The sequence below is a fragment of the Rhinopithecus roxellana genome, chromosome 5 (genome assembly GCF_007565055.1).
Source record: "Rhinopithecus roxellana isolate Shanxi Qingling chromosome 5, ASM756505v1, whole genome shotgun sequence".
In the NCBI taxonomy this organism is placed as follows: Eukaryota; Metazoa; Chordata; class Mammalia; order Primates; family Cercopithecidae; genus Rhinopithecus; species Rhinopithecus roxellana.
In genome coordinates this window covers 87955277-87980590 of record NC_044553.1, presented here as the reverse complement: position 1 = coordinate 87980590, position 25314 = coordinate 87955277, and the positions used below count along the sequence as shown (strand labels likewise).

General features: G+C 45.7%; 1 protein-coding gene across 2 annotated transcripts in view; it reads left to right on the top strand.

The window, feature by feature from the left end:
• The window catches only part of FNTB (farnesyltransferase, CAAX box, beta), a 77125-nt gene extending 64248 nt beyond the window's left edge, over nt 1-12877 (top strand). For both annotated transcript variants that reach the window (XM_030930553.1, XM_030930554.1), the window contains exons 10-12: nt 3828-3939; nt 5192-5306; nt 11412-12877. In XM_030930553.1, the coding sequence (XP_030786413.1) occupies nt 3828-3939; nt 5192-5306; nt 11412-11543 (359 nt within the window). In that variant the 3' untranslated portion in view covers nt 11544-12877. The remainder of the gene's footprint in view (nt 1-3827; nt 3940-5191; nt 5307-11411) is intronic.
• The last annotated feature ends 12437 nt before the right edge of the window (nt 12878-25314 follow it).

Genomic DNA, 25314 nt, shown 5'->3' with positions numbered 1-25314 from the left:
TTCAGGAAGAGGGAGAAAGGATTTAAAAGGCCGATTCCAGTGTGCAGTTATCACCCTATAATCATATCTGCTTTCATCTTGTGATTATGTGTGCTGGTGTCCAAATTCAGGATTTCTAGAAGCTCCTTGTAGAATTTTTGAACTTTGAGCTTCTAAGCTTCAATAATATAGGAAGTCACTGAAGCAGTCTATAATTTTTTATATGATAAACATAGCGTTTTCTTTTCAGATTCTAATTTTAGCCACAGGTTATCATTTACCTTATAAAAATAGTCTTTTATTCGTTATAGGATATGAAATATGTGTACATTTTGTACAGATATGTAATGCAGTTTCCTAAAGTTTAGTAAATATGCTTTTTCAAATAACAGCTTTGTTGAGATATAATTCCCATACCATACAACTTACCTATTCAGTTACGAATCATTATGACAATTCTAGAACATTTTCATTACTCATCCCCCCAAAAACCCCCATACACATTAAATATTTTCTTAAAAAGGAAATCACAAAGGAAAAATCAGTAGTATAAAACATGTATATGTTTTATATTAATTAAATTTTAAAATTAATTGTAAAAAGTTTTAAACTCACATAACCAAAACAGAGGAGCAAAAAGGAGAAAATAGATGCAGCATATGATGTAGACAAGGGCGAATATCAGAAAAAGCTCGGGTAATCAAATTGACTATTGGATCTCAGAATAGTCAATATATAGGCCAAACAGACACCATCATAAGGAAATGCAAATATTAAACACAAGTCATGGAAAAATTTCACCCTAATTAGTAATCAGAGGCAGGCAAATCAAAATAAACTGTCAGGTACTATTTCTTTTTACCATTTTAATTGCTGATTACTTTTAAAAAGTAACTAAAGCTGGCTGGGCATGGTCGTTCACACCTGTAATTCGAGCACTTTGGGAGGCTGAGTTGGGCAGATCACTTTAGGAGTTCGAGACCAGCTTGACAACATGGTGAAACCCCATCTCTACTAAAAATACAAAAACTAGCTGGCGTGGTGGCTTGTGCCTGTAATCCCAGGTACTCAGGAGACTGAGACAGGAGAATCACTTGAACCTGGGAGGCAGAGGTTGCAGTAAGCCGAGATCACACCACTGCACTCCAGCCTGGGTGGTCTCAACAACAACAAAAAGGTGCTAATGCTGGAGGTGGTAGAGCAAAATTTTAAATTTTGCTGGCAGCTACATAAAGTCTTTGTTTTTATTTTTAGTTTATTTATATATTTATTTTTGACTGCTCCTGCAGAGCAGGGCTATTCCACAGGGATTATGCTGAGAGTAGTCTATAAATTCTTAAAGCAGTTTATCAGTATCTATTAAAAGCCTTAAAAATGTTTATTCCCTTTAACCGAATAATTCCACTGTGGTCAGTCTATTTTAAAAAAATAATCCTAAGCATAGATAATATTGACAAAGATTTAGCACAGCATTCCTCATAATGGCAAGGAACTGGAAACAACCTTGGAAATAAGTAAAAGACGACAGGTCCCATCATATATGTATGTATCTTATATAACAAAGTCCACTGTGCTTACAGGTGAGGAAAAGAAAGGAAGGGAATTAAAATAGTGTGAGTGTATCAAAGCATGTGGCCTGCGGCCAGCCTGAGATGGGAGACTGGATACTTCTCCTTAGGTTGGACTCAGTGTCCTGTGTCTCTTTTTTTTTTTTTTTTTTTTTTGAGACGGAGTCTGGCTCTGTCACCCAGGCTGGAGTGCAGTGGCCGGATCTCAGCTCACTGCAAGCTCCGCCTCCCGGGTTCACGCCATTCTCCTGCCTCAGCCTCCCGAGTAGCTGGGACTACAGGCGCCCGCCACCTCACCCAGCTAGTTTTTTGTATTTTTTTTTAGTAGAGACGGGGTTTCACCGTGTTAGTCAGGATGGTCTCTATCTCCTGACCTCGTGATCCGCCCGTCTTGGCCTCCCAAAGTGCTGGGATTACAGGCTTGAGCCACCGCGCCCGGCCCTGTGTCTCTGAATGGGTGTTTCGGGGCTGAGTGCAACTCAGGGTTGAAGATGAGAGGCTTTTGTCCCTAGCCTCCAAATGTCAGCTGGCCACTGTCCCTCATCTAGTGCTCAACCTTGGAAACCCTTTTTCTCTGTGTCTCTTTTTTAAGAAATTTAATAAATTATTATTTTCTGTTTGAAATATTCAACAATTTAGGCTGGGTGCAGTGGCTCACACCTGTAATCCCAGCACTTTGGGCGGCCAAAAGAGGGTAGATCACCTGAGGTCAGGAGTTTGAGACCAGCCTGACCAACATAGTGAAACCACGTCTCTACTAAAAATACAAAACTTAGCCGGGCATGATGGTGCGTGCCTGTAATCCCAGCTACTCGGGAGGCTGTGGCAGGAGAATTGCTTGAACCCGGGAGGCGGAGGTTGCAGTGAGCCAAGATCATGCCATTGCACTCCAGCGTGGGCAACAGAGTGAAACTCTGTCTCAAAAAAAAAAAAAAAAAAAAAAAAAGGAAATATTCATCAGTTTAATATTTTGCTTAAATCTCTTTATAGACTGTATTGTAAACTTTTCGTTTTTATTTTTAAAAATCTTTTCCTCTTTTTTCTTTTTTGTTATTTTCTCCAAAATGTGAAAGATTATTGATACCATAAACTTTTATAATTTTCACCATAGAAATTTATATACTCATATATAAGATTTTTAGTTATTTTTCAGTTGTTTGTAGTTATTTTCGGTTCTTTTTATGATACAGTAACCTTATATGTCCACTTAATAAAATACTATATGGCTATTCACAGTGATAGCTATGCAGATTATGTAGCAGAATAAAAAAGTTTATGGCTATATTGGTAAGTGAAAAACATAAGATACATAGTTATAATAACAGGTAGAAAAATGCATAGAAACCAAAAGATTGGAAGAAAGAAAAATTAGCTTTCAGGTGCCATTTACCAATTGTTGGACATCTTTTCTTTTTTTTAATGTTTTATTGTTGGGCATCTTTTAGCCCAGGTATCAAAGTATTAAATTGACCAAGGACTTAATGTACATCCTATATATATATATATATATTTTTTTTTTTAATCGATTTCTACACAGATGCTTCTGCACACCTGTCCGTGATTTGTCCCTCCTTCCCACTTGATAACTGTGTGGCCCACAGAATTCTTTGACCATAGTGATTAAACTTCAGAGTGAAGAAGTCCAGTTGCTTGTCAGTACCTTAGTAGTATTACCAGAATACCCAGTTTTTGCTAGGGTATCGTATGATGCAGGAGGGCAGTTACTAGTAACGTTTCTTAGGTAAATTCTTTGAGCCGAGAGACAAGTTAGAGAATTCCCTTTGGAGACTGATTAAATTCAAGCTTAGAAAAGTAGAAGAAACAGACTTTATTACCCCTGTTAAGAGTTCTCTGAGCTAATCAGTCTGGTTAACAAGTTATAGAGATATGCTAGAGGGAAGGTCTCTTGAAGTCCAGGGTAGATTTGTGGACCAAGTTGGGAACAGCCACCGAGGTCAGTCTGGAAAGGTAAGTTCAACAGCTAGGCCGGTTCATTGCCTGCTAGAGATGTGGTTGAGGATCACCATCCACGTTAACAGGGTGCATTTCAAGAAAGTGGAAGTGCCACTTTGAACTGCTGCTCTTTGACACGTGTCAAAGTTCAGGAGAAGGGACATGCTGTGCGTAGGACATGGGGAAGATAGCAGTTGTACCAAGAATGAATGGAAGAGGAAGGGGAGAGGGAAACCTCGACTATTCCCCCAGGTGAGAAAGCGGAATTAGGTCATTGATACTTGGCTGGATCCGCCAGGCCCTTACTGACCCTTTGCCCTTCAACAGGTGACCCTGCCCTTAGCATGAGCCACTGGATGTTCCATCAGCAGGCCCTGCAGGAGTACATCCTGATGTGCTGCCAGTGCCCTGCAGGGGGACTTCTGGATAAACCTGGCAAGTGAGTGCTTTCTCTCTGGGGAGGGAAGCATGGGGAGGAGAGAGCAGAGGGGCATGCACCTCAGGCCTACTCAGAGCCAGACCTCAAGAGCAGAGATGTCACCCTTAGCACCTGCATAGTGCTAGGTTGTATGGGAAAAAGCACCCAGTTGGGAGCAGCCCTCGAGGCCATTGATCCTGGCACCTCCAGCTGCCCATCTTGTCCCCCAGCTTGCATGCAACCACCTCCCCCAGACAGGGAAACAGATTGCTGGGTAGATAACTCTTCTTCTTTAAAACAAACAAACAAACAAACAAAAAAACTGATCTAAATAGAATAGGAACAGGAGACAGGATTTTAAAACCCCTGAGTGTTGTAAACAGAGACTGTAATCATGACAACTATTATAGAGTGGATTAAATAATTAAGCTCAAATCTGAGGTGGCTTATGTGTTATAAGAGAAAAAGGGAAATAAAATAAGTCCTCTAACCTTTGTTCCCCACCCTCTGTCTCCCCCGACCCCAACACACGTCCTGCTGCTCTTGGTGTCCAGGGGAAGGCCTGGTCCAGGAATTTATCAGGAAGAATGTGGCCCATGTCTAGATATTTAGATATTTTCTGGAGAAGTGTATCAATTTATCACTAGTACTGCCCCTGGAGAGCCCTTTCCAGAAGACAGTTAGAGAGACTGACTGTAAAATTACAGTTTCCTTTAACCCTTAATAGTTTAAGGTAAACAAGAAAAAAAGAAAAGAAAAAAAAATTACAGTTCCTGCTGCTGGGCAGGGCTGGAGGATGGGGCTTTTATTTTATTGTATCTTACTTTTTTGAGACAGGGTCTCCCTCTGTCACCCAGGCTGGAGTGCATTGGCACAATGACGGCTAACTGCAGCCTTCACCTCTTGGGCTCAAGTAATCCTCCTGCTTCAGCCTCCCAAGTAACTGCAATTACAGGCATCTGCCACCACACCTAGCTAATTTTTAATCTTTTGTAGAGACGGGGTCTCCCTATGTTGCCCAAGCTGGTTTTGAACTTTTGGCCTCAGACTGTTCTCTTGCCTCAGCCTCCTACGTGCTGGGATTATGGGTGTGAGCCACTGTGCTCAGCCTGTGGGTCTTTAAATAACACTGCTGGGAAAACTGTGCCTCCTCTAGCCACGTAGAGGACGGGGGGACATGTGATAGCACCAGTGGTCTCTGAATTGGTGTGGCTGCATCCGTAGATGTGTGCGGAGCAGAGGAGCGCCTGCTCAGAGCTGCCTGTCCTTACAGGTCACGTGATTTCTACCACACCTGCTACTGCCTGAGCGGCCTGTCCATAGCCCAGCACTTCGGCAGTGGAGCCATGTTGCATGATGTGGTCCTGGGTGTGCCCGAAAACGCTCTGGTAAGGCGGGTGCAGGGCTTCACACCCCTTCTCCACAGGGACCTCGACAGAAGGCTTTCCAAGTGAGCAGAACTGGCTCTGTGTTTCCTGTGTGGACAGGCGGAAGCTTGTGGTCTCTCTGCCCTTCGAGGTGTGCGGCTTTTAATGAGGATGTGACCGCAGAGGAGACGCACCTCTGGGCAAGCTCAGGGTTCTGAATGGGAGGTCTGATCTGTCACAGAGCTGTTGTGCCTTTATCCCAGCGCTGAGGACCTAGCCCACCGCTGGTATTAGCTTCCCCTCAAGGAGGCCACAGTCACGTGTCAATCTGAGGCTGTGAGTCCCAGCAGGCTTATGATAGCACTGCAGCTGCGCAGTACTGCCTGCCGCAGTCTCCCCCAGAGGCTCAGCTTAGATGCCTTCTCTTCAGAGAATGAGATCCCCGGAACGCTCTGCCTCAGCACCTTGTTCATATTCTTTGTAGTACTTTACTCAGTTGGTGGTGTGTTGTTTAATGTGTGTTTGTCTGTTTTCCTCAAAAAATAATAGCCCTGTGAGGGCAGGATGCTCACTGCTGCAGCCAGCTGAGGACAACGTGGAGGTACTCTGAGCCTAGACATGAGCCTGAGACATGAATCCAATGGAGACTGTCCCCAGTGACCAAATCACAGGGCCCGACTCTTACTAAGCCCTACTTCCACCAGCGTAAACATGGCTGCTGCTACCATTTAGGTCACTGCCTTATTTTCTCATCTGTGTCGTTTTAACCTTCCCTTTTTGTTTCTTTCAAAAAAAATTTTTTTTTAATTTTTAATTTTTTTTGTGAGCCAAAGTCTCACTCTGTCACCTAGGCTGGAGTGCAGTGGTATGATCTTCACTCACTGCAACCTCCGCCTCCCGGGTTCAAGCAATTCTTGTGTCTCAGCCTCCTGAGTAGCTGGGATTACAGGTGTGTGCCACCACACCCAGCTAATTTTTGTATTTTTAGTAGAGATGGGGTTTCCCCATGTTGGGCAGGCTGGTCTCAAACTCCTGACCTCAAGTGATACGCCCGCCTCAGCCTCCCAAGGTGCCGGGATTACATGTGTGAGCCACCACGCCTGGCTCCATCTTTGTTTCTTTTAACTGGGAAACATTTCAAATGGAAGAAACACAAATGGCCAATAGATAGTTGAAAAGATGCTCAGCCTCATTCTTAATCAGAAAAACAGCCATCCAGCTTTTCCAGGCCCTAATTATTTTCCCCGTTTGCCTCTTACATAGTCCTCTTCCAGTTTTTTTTCCTCTCTCCTTCTCCAGAGGTAACCCTGTCCCAAATTTGACATGTATCATGCCTGTGGATATTTTTGTACTGTTGCTACATACATATGTATCTATAAGCGATATATAGTTGTTTATAAGCAATATAACAGTTGCTTGCATGTTTTCAAACTTTTTGTAATGGTACCTACTATACCAGTTATTCTGCATTACTTTTCCCACTGACCATTGTTATTTTTGAGGTTTATCTGTGTTCACATGTGTTGTTCCAGTTTATTTATTTTAACTATTATATGATACTCACTTGTATAAATGTACCCCAGTGTAGTTCTCTGTTCTCCTGCTAGTTATCCATTTTTTGCTATTACAGTGTTGTAGTGAATGTTCTGGTATCTGTCTCATTGGGTTCATGTGTTAGAATGTCTCCAGGAGGGGACCTGCTGGGTTGAAGGGGACACATATTGTCATCGTTGATAGATATCTCTCAACTGCTCCCCAGCATGGTTGTGTAAGATGAACCGATCCATAGTCAGACCTTTTCCTTTTTGCCATTTGATGGATGTGAAATGGTATTTGTTTGTGCATTTTCCTGATTACTAGAGAGGTTGAAAATCTTTTCAAATGTTCGTTGGCCATTTGTGTTGTCTTCTGTGCTCGTTTTCTTACTGATGGATAGCTTCAGTTGTTTTCCCTTAAGTATTTGTAGTTCTTTGTATCTTTTCGATACTAATCTTTTGTCAGTTACATGTGTGTAGTGAGTATCTTCCAGCTTGTGACTTCTCTTTTCATTTTGTGACTCTGATTTGTATTGCTGTAAAAGAATACCTGAGACTAGATAATATATAAAGAAGAGGTTTATTTAGCTCATGGTTCTATAGGCTGAAAAGTTCAAGAACATGGCTCTGGCTTCTGGCAAGGGTTGTGCTGCATTGTAATATGTGGAAGTCAAAGGGGAAGCCAACCCATGCAAAGAGAGGAGAGCCTGAGGACACCCTGGCTTTGTAACAGCCTACCCTTGCCGGAACTAATCCATTCCCTCCAGGACTAATCCAGACACCCCAGAGCAAGAGTGAGAGCTCAGTCACTACTGCAAGAACAGTACCAAGGCACTCCTGAGGGATCTACCCCTCGAACCCAAACACGTTCCATAAACCCCACCTCCCAACATCGCCACCTTGGGGATCAGATTTCAATATTAATTTTTGTGGGGACAAATAAACCACATCAAAACCATAGCATTTTGTTTTTAGTGTTTTTTGATGTTGTTGTTAAATAGAAGATTTTAGGCCAGATATGGTGGTTTTCACCTGTGAACCTAGCACTTTGGGAGGCTGAGGTGGGAGAATCGCTCGAGCCCAGGTAGTCAAGGCTACAGTGAGCTCTGTTTGCACCATTGCACTCCGGTCTGGGAGATGGAGTGAGACCCTGCCCCCAGCACCCTTTCCCCACAAAAATATTTTAATATTTTAATTTTGAAGTGGTCAAATCTGTTTGTCTTTTCTGTTGTTCAGGGGTTTGTTTTGGGGGGAGGGTAGGTGAGGATTTACTTAAGAAATCTACCATTTTTGAGGGAAGCAGACAAAAGGAGGCACACATTAAACAAATACATTACAAATTGTGACGCATGCTCTGAAGGGAATGAACAAGGCACTGCAGCAAGTCATTAAGTGTAACCTCTAAATAGTCTAAAGCTTGCCTTTTTAATCTAGATTTCTAATTCTCTTGGATTTGGTTTCTGTGTACAGCGAGGCTTGGCTATAATGTTGTCTTTTTTCCATATGGATAACCAGCACCATGTACTGAAGTCTACAGCCTTTCCTGCTGATGTGTATGTCATGTGTGCCACACCCTCAAGCTTCCACACATGAAGGGGCCCTGTTTCTGGACTCTCTATTCTGTTCCTTTGGTCTGTTTGCCTATCTGCACTCTTGTAAGCAAGTCTGAAAACAGGTAGGCAAGTCCTGTCTGCCTTGATGCTTCTCTTCAAAACTGCCTTGGCTATTCTTTGCCTTTTGCGTTTTCCTGTGAATTGTAGGATCAACTTGTCAAGTTCTAATGGGATTTTTATTGGAATTGCACTACATTTTAGATTAATAGGAGAAAAGCAACTTTTTCTTTTTTCTTCCTGTCTTCCCAGGAGTAGAAAGAGAACTGACTTCTTTTCAGTATTTAGGCTTCCATTTATGAACATAATTTTTCTTTTATTTAATGTCTTTCAATGGTTTTTTATAATTTTTTCCATAAAGGACTAGCATTTTTTTTTTTAGAGTTATGTCTAATTTACAGTTTTTATGTCTCTTGTGACTGGAATCTTTTTTATTTTCAATTTTGTAACTGTTTGTTACTAGTGTATAGAAATGCTAATAATATTTATAAATCTTGTATCCAGCTACCTTCTTGAACTCTCTTAATAGTTTTAAGTTTGTCTAAGTTTCCGTTTTATTTTTCTTGCCTTGTATTGTTGGCTAAGATTGCCACATAGTCCTGACTAAAGGTAATAGAGGGCATTCCTGTCTTGCTCCTGATTGTAATGGGAAGGCTTTTTATAATCTGACCATTAAGCATGATAGGGTTAACTGTAGGGTTGTGATAGTTACATTATATCATTAGTGATATTTGCTACTATTCCTGATTTGCTAGGTTGTTTTTGTTAGTTTCAGTCATAAGGTAGTGTTAAATTTTATTGAATGCTTTCTCCGCATCTGATTTTTCTTCTTTAATATGATATGTTTCATTAATGTTCTGATGTTAAGCCTTATATTCCCAGGATAAGCCCTTCTTGGTCATAGTAGAGACAGTGTGTCTGTGTCTGTGTGTTTTGTTCAGTATACTGCTGGATTCAGTTTGCCAGTATGTTTGCATAGTAGTTTTATTTAGGATTTTTTTGCATGTGTGTTCATAAGAAAGATTGATCTAAAATTGTATTGTATTGTCCTTTTCCAGTGTTTCAGGATAATATCATAGCCTCATAAAATTAGATGGGTAGCTTCCTGCTCCTCTTACCTTTTATCATTTTCTTTTCTTTTCTTTTTCAGAGACATGCTCTCACTCCGTCACTCATGCTGGAGTGCAGTGATGTGATCATAGCTCACTGCAGCCTGGAACTCCTGGGCTCAAGCTATCCTTCTGTCTTAGCCTCCCAAGTAGCAGGGACTACAGGTGCACACCACCAGAACCTGCTAGTTTTTAAATTTTTGTAGAGACAGGGTTTTGCTAGGTTGCCTAGTCTGGTCTTGAACTCTTGGCCTCAAGCTATCCTACCTCAGCCATACAAAGTGCTGGGATTATAGGTGTGAGCCATTGCACCTGGCCCCCCACTGGCCCCCTTTTTTTTTTCAGTCTCTTAAAAAGTGTGTATAGGTCAGAGACTATCTGTTTCTTTTTAGGTTTGATAATACTTGCCTGAGAAACCGTCTAGGTCTAGTATCTTTTAGGGGATGTGGGGGTGGCAGAATAAGCAATTGTTGTTCTTAATTTCTTCATGTAGGCCTTTAAAAATTCCTTAAGTCAATTTTGACAGTTTTTCTGGTTTTTAAAAATTACTGCTTATCTGAATTTTTGTATGTTTTAGCATGAGGTTGCTCATAGTATTCTCTCAAAAATTTTTAAATATCTCCTGCAGTTGTGTTCCCTTCTTCATTCTCCCACAGTGGGAGAATCCTGATTATTGGCCTAAGATTATGCCCCGTGTCAAATCTAAAGTTTTTTTTGGGTTTCTGTGATGTACTAGAATAACATCATGGAGTTTAAATATGACCTAACAGCCTTACTACATAATAGGGTTGTGGTCCTTTGTTCTTTTCTTTTATTATTTTTTTTGAGATGGAGTCTCGCTCTGTTGTCCAGGCTAGAGTGCAGTGATGCAATCTTGGCTCACTACAACCTCTGCCTCCCAGGTTCAAGCGATTCTCCTGCCTCAGCCTTCCAAGTAGCTGGGATTACAGGCACCCACCATCATGCCCGGCTAATTTTTGTATTTTTGTAGAGATGGGGTTTCACCATCTTGGCCAGGCTGGTCTTGGACTCCAGACCTCAGGTGATCCATCCACCTCAGCCTCCCAAAATGCTGGGATTACAGGCGTGAGCCACCACATCCAGCCCCTTTTTTCTTGATTATAAATGTAAATACATGTTTATTGTTTTAATAATTGGGATACATAAAGTACAAATAAGAAAATTAAAAAACAATCATATCACTATTAATATTTTGGTATGGGTACGATTTTTGCTATTTATATACATCTCAGGTACAAATACACTTTTTAAAAAGTTTGAGGCTGGGCATTGGCTCACACCTGTAACACCAGCACCTTGGGAGGCCGATGCTGGTGGATCACCTGAGGTCAGGAGTTTGAGACCAGCCTAGCCAATATGGTGAAACCCTGTCTCTACTAAAAATACAAAAATTACCCAGGCGTGGTGGCTCACACCTGTAATCCCAGTTACTCAGGAGGCTAAGGCAGGAGAATCTCTTGAACCCAGGAGGCAGAGGTTGCAGTAAACTGAGATCGCATCATTGCACTCCAGCCTGGGCAACAGAGCAAGACTCTGTCTCAAAAAAAAAAAAAAAAGTTTGAGATAGTATTGCACATACTGTTTTCTCACATATGTTGTAAGAATTTGCCTATATCATTAAACATTTAAATGCATGTTTATAATGGCTGTATATTACCCTGTGTCCCATGGACTAGATAGTTTTAGCAAATACACAGTTTTTGAACCTTTGGGCTTTGTGTGATAAATCTTTGTGTGTATCTCTGATTCCTTATACTAAATTCTTAGAAGTGCCTTTCATGGAGCAAAGGATGTGTTATGTTTTCAAGGACCACCGGGGTGATTAACTGGCACCTTTTCTTCTCTTTGCAGCAGCCCACTCACCCAGTGTACAACATTGGACCAGACAAGGTGATCCAGGCCACTACATACTTTCTGCAGAAGCCAGTCCCAGGTTTTGAGGAGCTTAAGGATGAGACATCGGCAGAGCCTGCAACTGACTAGAGGACCTGGGTCCCTGCAGCTCTGTGCTCACCCATCTCCCCAGACAAGGTTTATACGTTTCGATACATACTGCATTCTGTGCTACACAAGCCTTAGCCTCAGTGGAGCTGTGGTTCTCTTTGTCCTTTCTTGTCAAACAAAACCAGTGGCTCTGGGTTTGGAGAATACAGTGGCTGGTTTTAAAAATTCTTTCCACACCTGTCAAACCAAAAATCTATCAGCCCACCTGGTGTGGTTGGTGAACAGTGCACGCCAGGAGGAAGCAGCCCCTCCTCACCAGCTCTCCAGCCAGGACGATCACATAGAAATGAATGGCATCTGAGTATTACGGCATCCAGAGCCACTGCTGACTCCCACTTGCACGCCACCATTCAGTCACCAGACTGGGTGCCCTCCCATGGGTGGAATAAGTCTGCTCCATGCCAAGCCTGGGCTTTTGAGTCCCACCAAGATGAGTTCTCTGGGAGACTGTGGTGGGGTTGCACCAGGAGGTGCCTCTGCCTCTCGACTCACACCCTGGTCATTTGCAAGGGAAAGGAGCTGGAGGTGGGGGGAGAAAGATCTCCTTCAGTTGGGAGCCCCTCCGCTTCAACACTGGAGAACTGAGCCTTGCATCTCTCCAGGGTCCAAGGCCACGCTTGGTGCACAGGCAAGACTTGCTTCAGCCCCAGGTGTGGTGACTTAGATCTGGGAAACCAATTATGAGTGGAAAATGAACCTCTAGTTCAATTGTGCCAGAGGAAGCAGCCCTCCAGTGCCCACCCGCCTCACTCCTCCCCATCATGTACCATGAAACCCCCTCTGATGGCCTCAAGGCAGTGCCTGCAGGCCGAGGTCCTTCTGGGGGTTTCTATCTTTCTTCCACCAGACTCCAAGCCCACTCTCCTCCAAGACTGTGTTGTCTTTTCTCACCCAGAGTATTAACACTACTAAGTCTTTCACCTTAATTTATGACTCAGGATTTATTCACGTCCTGCCCACTCTAGGCTCACAGGAATAAAATCAAGTGCTAGACACGCTGGCTGCCACTAAGGCACTAGTTCCGGAGCTGGTGGTGGCAGCAGGGGGTGCCGCCCAGCGTGCTGGGTCCTGGCAGTGCCTCTGCTGTGCTGCACATTGAGCCCTTTCTCAGTCAGTGGAGTGTCGAGTTGGGCCATCTGTCCACTGACCTGGCCTTCATGTAAGCAGCTGTGGGCAGCGGGCAAACAGGAGCTCAGAGATGCAGCATGAGGCTCTTAGAAAAACCTGGCCATTTGCTGCCTCTAATTCCTTTTGCTTTGACATATTGGGCTATGTATTACCTCCTTGAAATAATAAAAGAATAACATTTTCTATGATGTCTCTTGTTTGTGATCTGTACCAAGAAAATGCCCAATGGTAGGAGCTATTAAAGGTTGCTCAGGGATCATCAGTCTCCTGTGCGCAGGATTCCAGACTGTTTGTATTGGTGGTGACAGAGGAGTGACTGAGTTCTGTCCTCACATGCTGTCTTCTCCAGTAGAGGAAGCCGTGGGCCTAACAGAGAGTGGGAAGAGTTGTTTTCCAAGCTCCCTGGGGTAATTCGGTGTGCTATGCCCCAACCCTCCACACACTGCACTTCATGGTCTGTCTCTGACAGATAGCAAGGACTGAGCCCTAGCCCCAGAGCAGGCTGACTCAGCAAGGGTGGGTGGATGTCTGGCCAGAGGCAGGGGCTGTCCCAGGGACAGGCTGGAACTCTGTGGCCACTTGGCTTTCCCTTCCTCTGGCGAGAGCCCCTCTCCCATGGGAGGCCAAGAACATGGATGTCCTGTGGCCTGACCCTCTTGGAGGGGAGAGAAGATGGTGTCCCTAGAGGACACCCAAATCCATGTAAATAAGCCAAATGCGCATCCAGGAATGTAATTCCTGCCCCCGTGCTACTTTTGCCCTGTTAACAAAGGTTTGCGCTGCAAGGCAACATATTGAAATGCATCCTTTCCATCACTATAACAAAAGGCAAAATCCTCTCAGCACCAGGAGCCTCAAGGTATTGTGAGATTAACTGCAGTAATAATTAGTGTGGTTAACAGAAGGGACTACTTCAGTCTGAACTGGCTTTTTACCAAGAGGGAGGGATCTGGAGGTAGGAGAGCATCATTACTTTACCCGAAGGGTAGGTCAAGTTAGTCTGGGTAGAAAAGAGAAAGGGTTATTTCAGGAGAGTTTACGCTGGCATATCCATGAGACATCCTTTTCCGGAGGGTTTCCTGACAGCTCTCAAGGTAGGTCCTAGAGATTTGTTTATTCATTAATTTGAGATAGGATCTTGCTCAAATGCACCCAAGTTGGAGTGAGCTAGATGCTCACTGCAGCCTCGACCTCCCGGGCTCAGAAGATCCTCCTGCCTTAGCCTCCCAAGTAGCTAGGACCACAGGTGTACACCACCACAGCTAGCTAATTTTGGTATTTTTTTATAGAAATGGGGTTTCACCATGTTGCCCAAGCTGGTCTCAAACTCCTGGGCTCAAGCGATCCTTCTGCCTCAGCCTCCCAAAGTGCTGAGATTACAGGTGTTTGAGCCACCACACCTTTGGAGAGATTTATTATGTGAATCCTTGAGTAGAAGACATTTATGTAGCATTCAAGGTGGATTACCCCAAATAAAGACTTTCTCCCATCAATAAACACAAAATTAATATAGATCTCTATATCCAGGTGGGCTCCAGTTTCACCCTTAGACCCACCTTGAACACCAGATAAGCTGGGAAGCCTGCCAGACCCTACAGGGAGCGGAGCACAAAGAGAACCTCATGGATAATCAGGGGAAACACCCCTGAGATGACAATACCAGTAAACAACAGTTCCAAACTGTTCTCCCTTCATGGTATTACTGAGCATTCTTCCGTATCTTTCATGACTGGGATGCTTTTCATGTAATATTAGTGTCAAGTGACAAATAGTAAGGATTGGACTAAGCATTCTAGTCGCCCACATGCACGGCTTGGTGGCATTTACTGCCCTTGAATAGGGAGGAGAGTATAATAAGACACCATTGCAACTGGTAGAAAACTTGACCCAAACTGGCTTTTAAAGCAAAGAGGCCATCTGTGGACTCTGAAACTGCAGAGTCCAGGAATTAGGCTGGCCCTATTAGGTTCCTCACCCTCCCTCCATCTCTCTACATTAGCCTCAATCTCAGGCTCTCCATGGGGTTGTAAAATGGCAGCACCAACAGCTCTAGACCCTACATCCTCTTGAGGTCAGGTTCAGCAGACAGGCACACCTGGTGCCGCCCCAGCCTTCCTTCCCAGTGAGTATCATTGTGTTTCACTGGCTTTAATCAAACCAAGTGCCTTTCCAAGAAGCAGTCCGGTGGCTTGGAGAATACAGTGCACCAATTGGCCATCTTGGTCACATGCCTCTCCCATGAGAGGGAAATGAGGCTTCATTAGAAGCACGTAGTTTTTGGGAAAGGAGAAGGAACAATGCTCCACATGCAAATTAGGATTGTTGCCAAAGGGGTAAATGGATGCTATAGAGGCAAATGGCCATTGTTCTCAAACAGTGGATTATTACTGGGATAGAAGCCTGTAAGGACACTGTTGGCATGCATGCCACTCCTCCCCGCCTGTAGCAGCCAAAAGGTTTGCCTGGGCTTCATGCCCTCCTACCTCCAGGCCCAGGCCCCGATTGGCTAACCCAATCATTATCATTTATCTCTCTTTGCCCCAGTAATTTGTTCAGGTTGGGAGTAACTCACGCCTAAGCCAGTTGGCATGACTTGCTTGTCCTTGCCCCAGTGATCAATTCAGAACACAAGCATGTGACCTAAAACAGTCTAAAGAGAGAGACATCATGGACACTGTATGACAGTGGGGAAAGCAGCTCTTTCCTCTTAGGGGATGGTAGAATGTGTGGCCTGGGCCTCCTATAAACATTTTTCTACCTAGAAGAAAATCAGCATGAGAAGCCAACACATGCACATGCTCTGAGACTGAGAAATATGGCCCTGATCACATGGCTCCTGAGGCCCATGTGGCCTCTGAATTTTCAGTTATATGAGCCAATGTGAGTTGGATTTAGTATTACCTGCAACTGAAAGCAACCTAATACAGTCATGTCACTTAATGACGAGGATACGCCCTGAGAAAAGCAGTCAGGTGATCTCGTTGTTGTGTGAACATCATGGAGTGCGCTTACACAGACCTAGATGGCCCAGCCTACCGCACACCTAGGCTAGATGGGGTAGCCTGTTCCTCCTAAGCTACAAACCTGTGCAGCTTGTCACCGTGCTGGATACTGTAGGCAATTGGAACACAGTGGTATTTGTGAATCTAAACATGGAAAAGGTACAGTAAAAATACAGTATTATGATCTCACGGGACCACTGTCATACATGCACTGTTGTTGACCAAAACATTATGTGGCATGACTATATACAAAACTCTACTACCAATTAGCCCCAAGACCAAGGCTTTACCTGCTGCTTTAAAAAGTGCTGACCACTCTTGCCTCATCTACCCAAACAATAACCCCTAAGACAGTCCCTCCTGGTCTACGGCCTCTCATTTGATCCTTGACTAACCTTGTAAGGTGGGTGAAGTAGGTGTATTATCTGCCTTTTACAACTGGAGAAACAGGTCGGAGAGCTTAAGTGAATCACCCAAGGTTTCCCAGCTGTCAAGTGGTGGCGCCTGAGCCTGAGCCCAGATCTGATGCCTCCAAAGCCCATGCCCTTCTACCACCTCAGGCCTCTGAAGGAAGGTGAGAGGTCTCAGGGAACAGGGGGCACTGATGAAACATGCTTGGTTTACCTCTAGGCTGGATGACTGAGGCCCTGAATGCCAGCTTCCATCTGTCACTAAGTCAGGGATGGTGACAGCAAATAGCAGGGCAGGCCCCTCACCCTTCTAATGAGGTCTCCATTTGCCGCCAAGTGTGTGGCATAGAGTGATGTTTGCTGCACTAGGTGCATGCCACACCAGTGCAGAATGTGATGCGATGTGGCTCAGTGAGGCCGTGGAGTCCGTCTTCCCGGGAGCTGACCACAGCCTAACAGCAGCCAGCTTTCTCCAACCTGGCCCAGGTGCCTCTAACAGGTTCCTGCACATCCTGTCACTTTCCTGCAGTAACCCTCCTTGCCTCTGCTTTCCACCAGCTGGGGAACTGGGGCCAGATGGCCTCTCGTTCCTCCCTCCCGCTTCTCTGGCACATCCAAGAACAAAACCAGGCAGGGCAGGGACAGGGCGCTCGTCATTGGTCCAGCTTAATGGAAACTTTCCCTTGCCCCCTGCTCCCCCTGAAGAAATACAGTGCTTGCAAATTAACAGTAAGAATAATGCATGGCCGGGCGTGGTGGCTCACGTCTGTAATCCCAACACTTTGGGAGGCTGAGGTGGGCAGATCACCTAAGGTCAGGAGTTCACAACCAGCCTGACCAACAAGGAGAAACCCCATCTCTACTAAAAATACAAAATTAGCCGGGCGTGGTGGCGCATGCCTATAATCCCAGCTACTCAGGAGGCTTAGAGGCTTAGGCAGGACAATCACTTGAACCTGGGAGGTGGAGGTTGCGGTGAGCTGAGATTGCACCCTTGCACTCCAGGCTGGGCAACAAGAGCGAAATTCCATCTCCAAAAAAAAAAAAAAGAATAATGTATTTTTTAGGTCAGTTGTGGTGGCTCATGCCTATAATCCCAACACTTTGGGAGGCTGAGGCTGGAAAATCACTTGAACTCAGGAGTTTGAGACCAGCCTGAGCAACATAGCCAGACTCTGTATCTACAAAAAAAAAAAAAAAAAAAAATTAGTCGGATGTGGTGGCACACACCTGTGCTCACAGCTACTTGGGAAGCTAAAATGGGGGGTCACGTGAGCTTGAGAAGTTAAGGCTGCCGTGAGCCATGATTATGCCACTGTACTTCCAGGCTGGGTGACAAAGCAAGACCCTGTCTTTGAAAAAAAAAAAAAAGCATTTTAAAAAATAAACATTTTAGAATAGTTTGAGATTGACAGAAAAATTGCAGATAGTACACAGAGCTCCCACAGACCCATTAGTCAGTTTTCCCTGTTGTTAACATCTTCCACTAACAGGTGGCATTTATCATAATGGATGAATCAATTTTGATACATTACTAACAAAAGTCCATACCTTATTTGAATTCCCCTAGTTTTTACCTAATGGCCTTTTTCTGTCCCAAGATCCCATCCAGAACACTACATTTCACTGAGTTGTCATGTCTCATGTCTCCTTAGACTCCTCTTGGTTTTGACAGTTTCTCATTCTTTCCTTGTTTTTGACGACTTTGACAGTTTTGAAAAGTATGGCCAGGTATTCTGTAGAACATCCCTCAGGTGGGATTTGTTTGATGTTATCCTTATGACTAGATGGGGTTATGTTTTTTTGTTATTGTTTTTTCAAGAGACAGTGTCTTGCTCTGTTGCCCAGGCTAGAGTACAGTGGATCATGGCTCACTTCAGCCTCAACCTCCTGGGCTCAAGCAATCCTCCTGGTCAGCTTCCTGAGTAGCAGGGACCACAGGCACACACCACCATGTACAGCTATTTTTTTTTTTTTTTTTTTTTTTTTTTTCAGTAGAGGCAGGCTCTTGCTACATTGCCCAGGCTGGTCTTGAACTGCTAGACTTAAGCGATCCTCCTCCCTTAGCCACCCAAAGTGCTATGATTACAGGCATAAGCCACCGTGCCAGGGCCATGCATAAGTTTTTTTGGAGGAAGGCCACAGAGGTAAAGTACCACTCTCATCACATATCAAGGGTACATACTATCAACCTGCTTCATCATGCTTATGCTGGTGTTACCCTTCATTGCCTGGCTGAGGTAATGAGGTAGTGTTTGTCAGGTTCCTCCATAAGGTTACTTTTTCTCCCTTTCCTGAATGTATCCTTTAGAAGGTAGTTACTATATGCAGTCCATGCTTAAGAAGTGGGGAGGTGGCTCATGCCTGTAATCCCAGCATGAGGCAGGTGCATCACTTGAGGTCAGGAGCTCGAGACCAGCCTGGCCAACATGATGAAACCCCATAGCTACTAAAAATACAAAAATTAGCCAGGCATGGTGGCACACAACTGTAATCTCAGCTACACAAGAAGCTGAGGCAGGAGAATCACTTGAACCTGGGAGGCGGAGGTTGCAGTGAGCTGAGATCATGCCACTGCACTCCAGCCTGGGCGACAGCATGAGACTCTGTCTCAAAAACACAAAAGAAGTGGGGAGTTATGCTCCACATCCTTGAAGGCAGAGCAAATACATAAACTACCTGGAATTCTACATGGGAATACATGGGAGATGTTTATTCTCAATTTATTCAATCATTTCTTTATATCACTATGGACTCATAAATATTTATACTTCATATTATGTTCCAATGCTACATTTATGTTGTTGCTCAAATTGTTGCAGTTTTGCCTTTGGGAGCTTTCTCAGTTGGCTCCTTTGTCTCTCTAACATACCCCATACTTTCTTACTTTCAGTAATAGTGCATTTTTATTATCCCTTTGCTTTCAATGAGTACTGCATGTTGATAATTGTTCACACTATGTAATGGGTACATTTAGGTTCAGTAGACTATTCTCTCAACCCTTGATCACATTACAGTCTTTCCATGAGTACTGCATGTTGGTTACCCCGAGTGTGAGACTTCATTGCCACCTTCTGTACCCATGATGGCCTGGGCTGATGAGACAAAGGAGGCAAGGGGAGCCTGGGCCCTCAGCTGCTGGACCAGGGCAGGGCTCAATGTCACAGCTCTGTCAAGGGGAAAGGGCTGCAAGGGCACTGCTCCCAGGTGTGCTGAATGGAGAGGTAGCCAGGTAAGGCAGATGCAGATGGTGATGGTGATGACAGAAGTGCTGGGTGTCCGTGATCCTTGCTAGGCTCCACCCCCAGCCCCTCCCCTCACTCTCCGGGGCAGTGGCTGCCATGTGCCTGGATACCAAGGGATCAGTGAAAGTGGAATAGGAACGGTGACCCAACCTGTGCAGAGCAGGCAGCTCTGGCCCACCCTCCCTTCACCAACAGCCTCCCCCAGCCTCTCTGGACAGCTAGATGGGGAGCCCAAGGCTGGGCTCTTGTGGGCAGGACAGAAGGAGAGCCCATCAAGAGCTTGAGAAGCAATCACCTGGCGGTCCTGCCCCACCCATAGTGCCAAACCACTCTCACTGAGGGCCCATCTCCTGAACTCCTCTGGCACTCGGAGCCCAGACATGCCCATTTGTGTTAAATGCCTAAGTCTCATCTCTAACTAAGCTTCAAGGCAAGGCCCAGCCTTTATAAGCTGCCCAGATTGCCCCAGTAGCCAGCACAGTGCTGGGCTGAGGCTATGTGCTGTTTAAATACCTGAGGGTTGAACTTATGCAGAGGCAACCCTGGAACCGCCCTATCAAGGGCACAGAGATGAAGGTACATCGCAAGGCTGGAGTCCACTGGCACACACACATCTGCATGTGCCAGGCACAGTGCTAGGGGTCCAGTAGCAAGTGCAGAGACCAGCCACTGACCCTGTGGGGGCTCCCAGTTGGAAATACCTGCACACCACCACTGTGCACAAAGGGCCCTGGATGGGAAACATGGTCAAGTTGTTGGAAACAGGGTCCCTCCTTCCTCCCCAAAGTCTCCTACAGCCTTGCTGCAGTAGGTATTTGCTGTGGACCTGACATTCCTCCTCTTAGTTGGCTGGTTTTGCTGTGGCCTCTGGCCCAAAGCCGTTGGCCACTGTCCTTTAGCCCAAGATCTGCCCCTGCCACCCCAGAGCTGTTGATGGCACCGGCAGATAGGAAATAATGAAGCTCTCAAGCACTGTGCACGGGAGCCATGGGCTGCCAGGCTGCCAGCTGGACACTGGATGAGTGACCAGGGGTGCATGCCCACTGGGTTATTTTTTGAACCAGACTTTGCACGGCTCATTCCATACTCTTGGGTTCCTGCAGAAGTAGGCTTCTGGAGAGAAGGCGCACCTCCCTCTATAGGCCTACAGGCTGTCAGGCTTGTTTTTCTTGACAGGAGGCTTAATCCTTCACCATGTTCAGCACTGGAGTCAAGGTTTGGGCTCAGATTTCTTCATATTGGATCCTTGATTCTTTTTCTTCTTCTTCTCTAGCCTTTAATTTACTGGAAAAAATTAATAGCAGAGACTGTGCTACATAATTTTGCCCAGAGCAGGCTGTGGGTATACAAGAGCCCCACCCTGCAAAGGACATCAGAGGAAAACAATCCTAAATAGGGCCTGGCAGTCACAACAGGCCTGCCGGGGCAGCTGGCATCTAGTAGAGGGCACAGGAGGGGACCTGCTCGGCTGGTTGTGAATTGTCCAAGGCCACCTGCTCGGCATTCTTCTAGACACACCCATCCTGCTGGGTGTGCTGTGTGTGCATGTGTGCACGTGTGCACGTGGGACCCAGAGTGAGCTAGAGCATGAGGGCCCCTCGGCCCAGTCATGAGGCTCATCTGCCCCACCTCACCCACCAGGCAGATTCTGCTCAAGGGGTGCCTGAAGGGGAAGGCTGAAAAGCGATGGCTTGCCCACTGTCATAACCAGCCCTGGGCAAGAAACACAGGGCAGGCACAGGACGCGCTTGCAGTATCTGCACCTGGCACAGCGCCTGCCACCCGGCACTGCAGAAACACAAACTGAAACTGGAATGAAGAACAGCACAAAGTCACCAGTATGTTAATGGTTAATGGCTCTGAGCCAGCCCGCAAGGGTGTATTTCATTCCCCAACTCCATTTTTTTTCTCCAAAAGGTAACAGATTTGTGGTCTTGCCCAAGTTCCTTCAGAAAACATGCAAATTTTTACTGCCTTTGAGCATTCAACATACATTTGCCTCCCCTTTCAAGGATTTTAATACACTAAACTCTTATTACATCAGAGAAAAGGAGAGTTTATTCACGCCACAATTTTTTTTTTTTGAGAGGGAGTCTTGCTGTGTCAGCCAGGCTGGAGTGTAGTGGCGTGATCTTGGCTCACTGCAACCTCCGCCTTCTGGGTTCAATGGATTCTCCTGCCTCAGCCTCCTGAGTAGCTGGGACCACAGGCGTGCGCCACCAGGCTCAGCTAATTTTTTTGTATTTTTAGTAGAGACGGGGTTTCACCACATTGACCAGGCTCATCCCAAACTCCTGACCTCAAGTGATCCACCCGCCTTGGCCTCCCAAAGTGCTGGTATTACAGGCGTGAGCCACCACGCCCAGCCTCACTCCACATTTTAACAAAACTCAAAAATGGCTGCACTGTCCAGGACATCTGAGGGCAGACCGACCTCAGATTTGACAGTATTGATTGAGTATTAAATGCCAGGAACAATGCATGGGCTTTTCACACTCCTTTAAGCCTCACAATGGCCCTTGGTGCTATTATTCTCCTTACATTATGGCTCAGGAAGCCAGAGCAATGTCACCCCAAAGTTAAGAGTTGTAGCTGGCATGGCAGTCCAGACAGGCGGCTCGGAGCCCCTAGCCCTATCCGCTCTGGCAGTCATTCTGAAGCTCCCTGGGCTCCTTCCCCACACCGACCCCAGTAAAACACCAAGAAATGACAACACTTACCAGCAGGGTGATGAGGGTTTGCCAGGAGAGCCTCCAAAACCCATGCACAGGCCTGCCTGGTGCAGTCACCCAGTCCTACCTATAGTTAGGCCTGGCTTAGCCAAATTGGTTTTCTACCTGAGGAAGTTAACTAGAAAATACGTTATTCCCTTCCCAAGAAACTCTGGGGATGTATGAGTTAGCTGCTGCCTGAGTAGACCCCAGGCACTGAAGGAAATTCTCTGACTATTCGCTATCTAGCAGTGTAGACATTGGCAAACTCTTTTTTCCTACCTGGGTTTCCTCTTCAGGCTAGAAAAACAGTTTTGAAGAAAGGAATGCTCTAGTTTCATGTTCCCAGAGGCTTTTGAGAACGCAGCCTGGTGACCAGGCCTGAGAGAGAGCCTTGCTCTGGATGGATTATAAAACCTGCCTGGGGACCAGAGGCCAGCCAAGGCATGCTACAGAAATGAGTGCTGCCCCATGTCATTACCCCTGCTTGGGGCTTCTAAAGGGGGTGGTGGAGGCAGCCCTCAGCTTTCTTCCTTCTTAAGTTTAATAACTTGGTAGCTCAGCCAGCCCCCTAGAGCATCGGAGCCCCACTGGGAGCACGCAGACTCATGAAGGCAGCGCTAAGGGTTGAATTATAACAAGCCTACCTCCCCCACTTTCATCCTGACCTCAGAGCCACTTCGCTAATTCAGCTCAGCTGTGCCTAACTTCCCCAACAGCGTCCTTTTGGTTCCCCGGGTTATATTACTTTTGGGAGTCAAACCTGAGTGACTTAAGCACCACCTGAAAGAGCTTGTTAAACTGACTGGTGGGCCAATGCACACTTTAGATCAGAGGAGTTAGAGCCCAGGAATCCTTTTAACAAGCAGCCCTGGGCATGATCCAAGGATCCCACTTTGAGTAACACCACATGGGGCTTCTGAGCAGTTCTGCCTGGGCCTCCAACAGTGTCCAAAGCTGAGTGACGCCACTGAATCGTGGTGGGAGGGAACGGGCAGAGCCTCGCTCGTGTTGACACCAGATCTGATTATTGTACCCACAGGGGCCGCTTCAGTCTTGAAGAGTTTGTCAGTCCAGTCCTGGTGTCACCTTGCTCTCTTTAGTAACTGTGCCTGCTAAGGATGGGGCACATCTCTGAGGAGTGGGAAGCATTTGTGACACACCAAGAAGTCAACCCTTACTCACTTTAGGGAAGGTGTCCGGGTGCTGGCTTTTTCCACCTTGCTAAGTCAGCCCTGCTCACATGTTTTGTGTAGATAATGGCAGCAGAGGCACCTCAGTGCTTGCTTGGTCCTGAGGTCAAGCACATTATAAGCATTATCTCATTTAATCCTCATAACCATCTCATGAGGCTAGTGCTATTATTATCCTCATTTTATAGATAAAGATGCTGAGGCTGGGAGAAGTAACACAGCCGCCGAGTGGCAGAGACAGGACTGTGAACCCAGCCGGTCTGCTTTCAGAGGCCAAGCATAAAACACACATGATATTATCAGAAACAGAATTCTGCTTACTTTAGTCCCAGTTCAGGGCTCTGGCTCCCGTCGTCTACTCAGTCTTGTTTTTTAAACGTCTCAGCTAAGATGACAGCTCTGTGAGCTTAGGTTCTTTACCTAAGAAGCTGTCAATGTTTTACAATGGGGTTAGCATGTCAAGAACTTTAAAAACTGGGCCATTTTAAATACCCTTGCACTTGGGGCAACAGTAAAGGTAGGGAAATAACAAGCTTAACAGACCCCTCAGTGAAGCCACCTGCCACAGTGACCAAGCAAATCTACAGCTTATCTGGCTTTGTGCAAGTGACTGTCCCGAGTAATGTAAAAAAATAAACCAGAGATTACCATTACTGTGAGAGAGTAAGCTATGGTCAGACTTGGGTATCCCGAGGGAATACTCACACTCACTTCCTAGACACACATTCCAGAAGGAGCTTTGGCTGTGACTTTGACTTGTCCCTTTCAGCTGAGCAGTCTCCAGGCGGAGGTCCCCTGCCCTGTGTTCCTGTCCAGGAAGCTGCTTCCAGTGGTACCTCCACCCCATGCCAAAGTCCGCTCACCATGCCAATCAGGTGGTTCGGATTTTCCAGCCACCTAGCCACTGTGCCCCTTGTCTTCTAACTGGTTTACTGAAATCTAGAGAAGCCTAAGCTCAATCCTTTGTCTAGGCAATATACTGGACCAGGGACTGGCTCTCAGGGACACCACCTGTCCCCATGCTGGCTTGACTGCCCCTTCCTGTTTGCTATCTCCCTACTGGGTGCCAGCTTCACATGACTTCCATCTCTGCATCAACATGGCTTCACCCACAGCTCACTTCTAACACCAATACTAAGCAAATCAACGTATACTTAAGCCCAGATATACAAGGAGATACAGTTAAGGGCAAAGAAAGAGGAAAGCATGTTAACCTTGAGGGCTTTAGGCAATAACCTGATTCTCATTTCCATTTCTTCCTTATTACAGTCTCTTTCCTCTTCCTTGAAAAGAAGTACCTTTAATAAATGGGATCTTGCTTTCCCAACATTTTTCTTTTCCTTAATGTAATCATGGCCTTTGGAGGCTTGATCATGTTTCAAATTGCCTCTTATAGAGACATGACCCATCCGCCCCAGCTCCCATTAAACAAAAAAAGATATTATGGATTTGACATACAATTGATAAGAGCCACAGTGCTCTCCACCATTCTAAAGATAGTGACAAATCCAAGAACTGATTTGACTTGACTTCCTCTCTGGGTCTAGGAATAGCAGTATTTCCTGTCAGCCAGACAGGAAAACCAAGGCTGAGCTGTGTTCTGGCCATAATTCCTTTTTCTTCCAAGGTCAAACCAGTTCAGTCTGGTGTTGGGTCCCAGTCTGAATAGAGCTAACTCGGTGCAGTTGGAGCCTTCTTGACTTCCAGTCCTTGGCAGCTCTGCTGCCTCCTCTTAATAAACTGGAACTGTCTAGAAACTGAAAGGTCCTGGAGAACAGCCACCTCTGAACTGGGCACTCATTACCAGGAGAACCTGAACCACAGCTCTGAGCCACCAACTCCCCCAAAGGTCACTTGCTTAGCAGAAACTAGATCTAGAAATGTTGCCACAGCTAAGGCTACATCCCTGTTGAACCTCAAAAACCTCATCCAATGAACAAAGCCATCACCACCCATTTACTCTCAGGCTGGGTTGAGAAAGGGGGAGAAAGGCGGAAGCAACTTTGACTTATGGCTGCTCCTGGTTCTGCAAGACCAGGTAAGCCACCTCCACTTCTCACT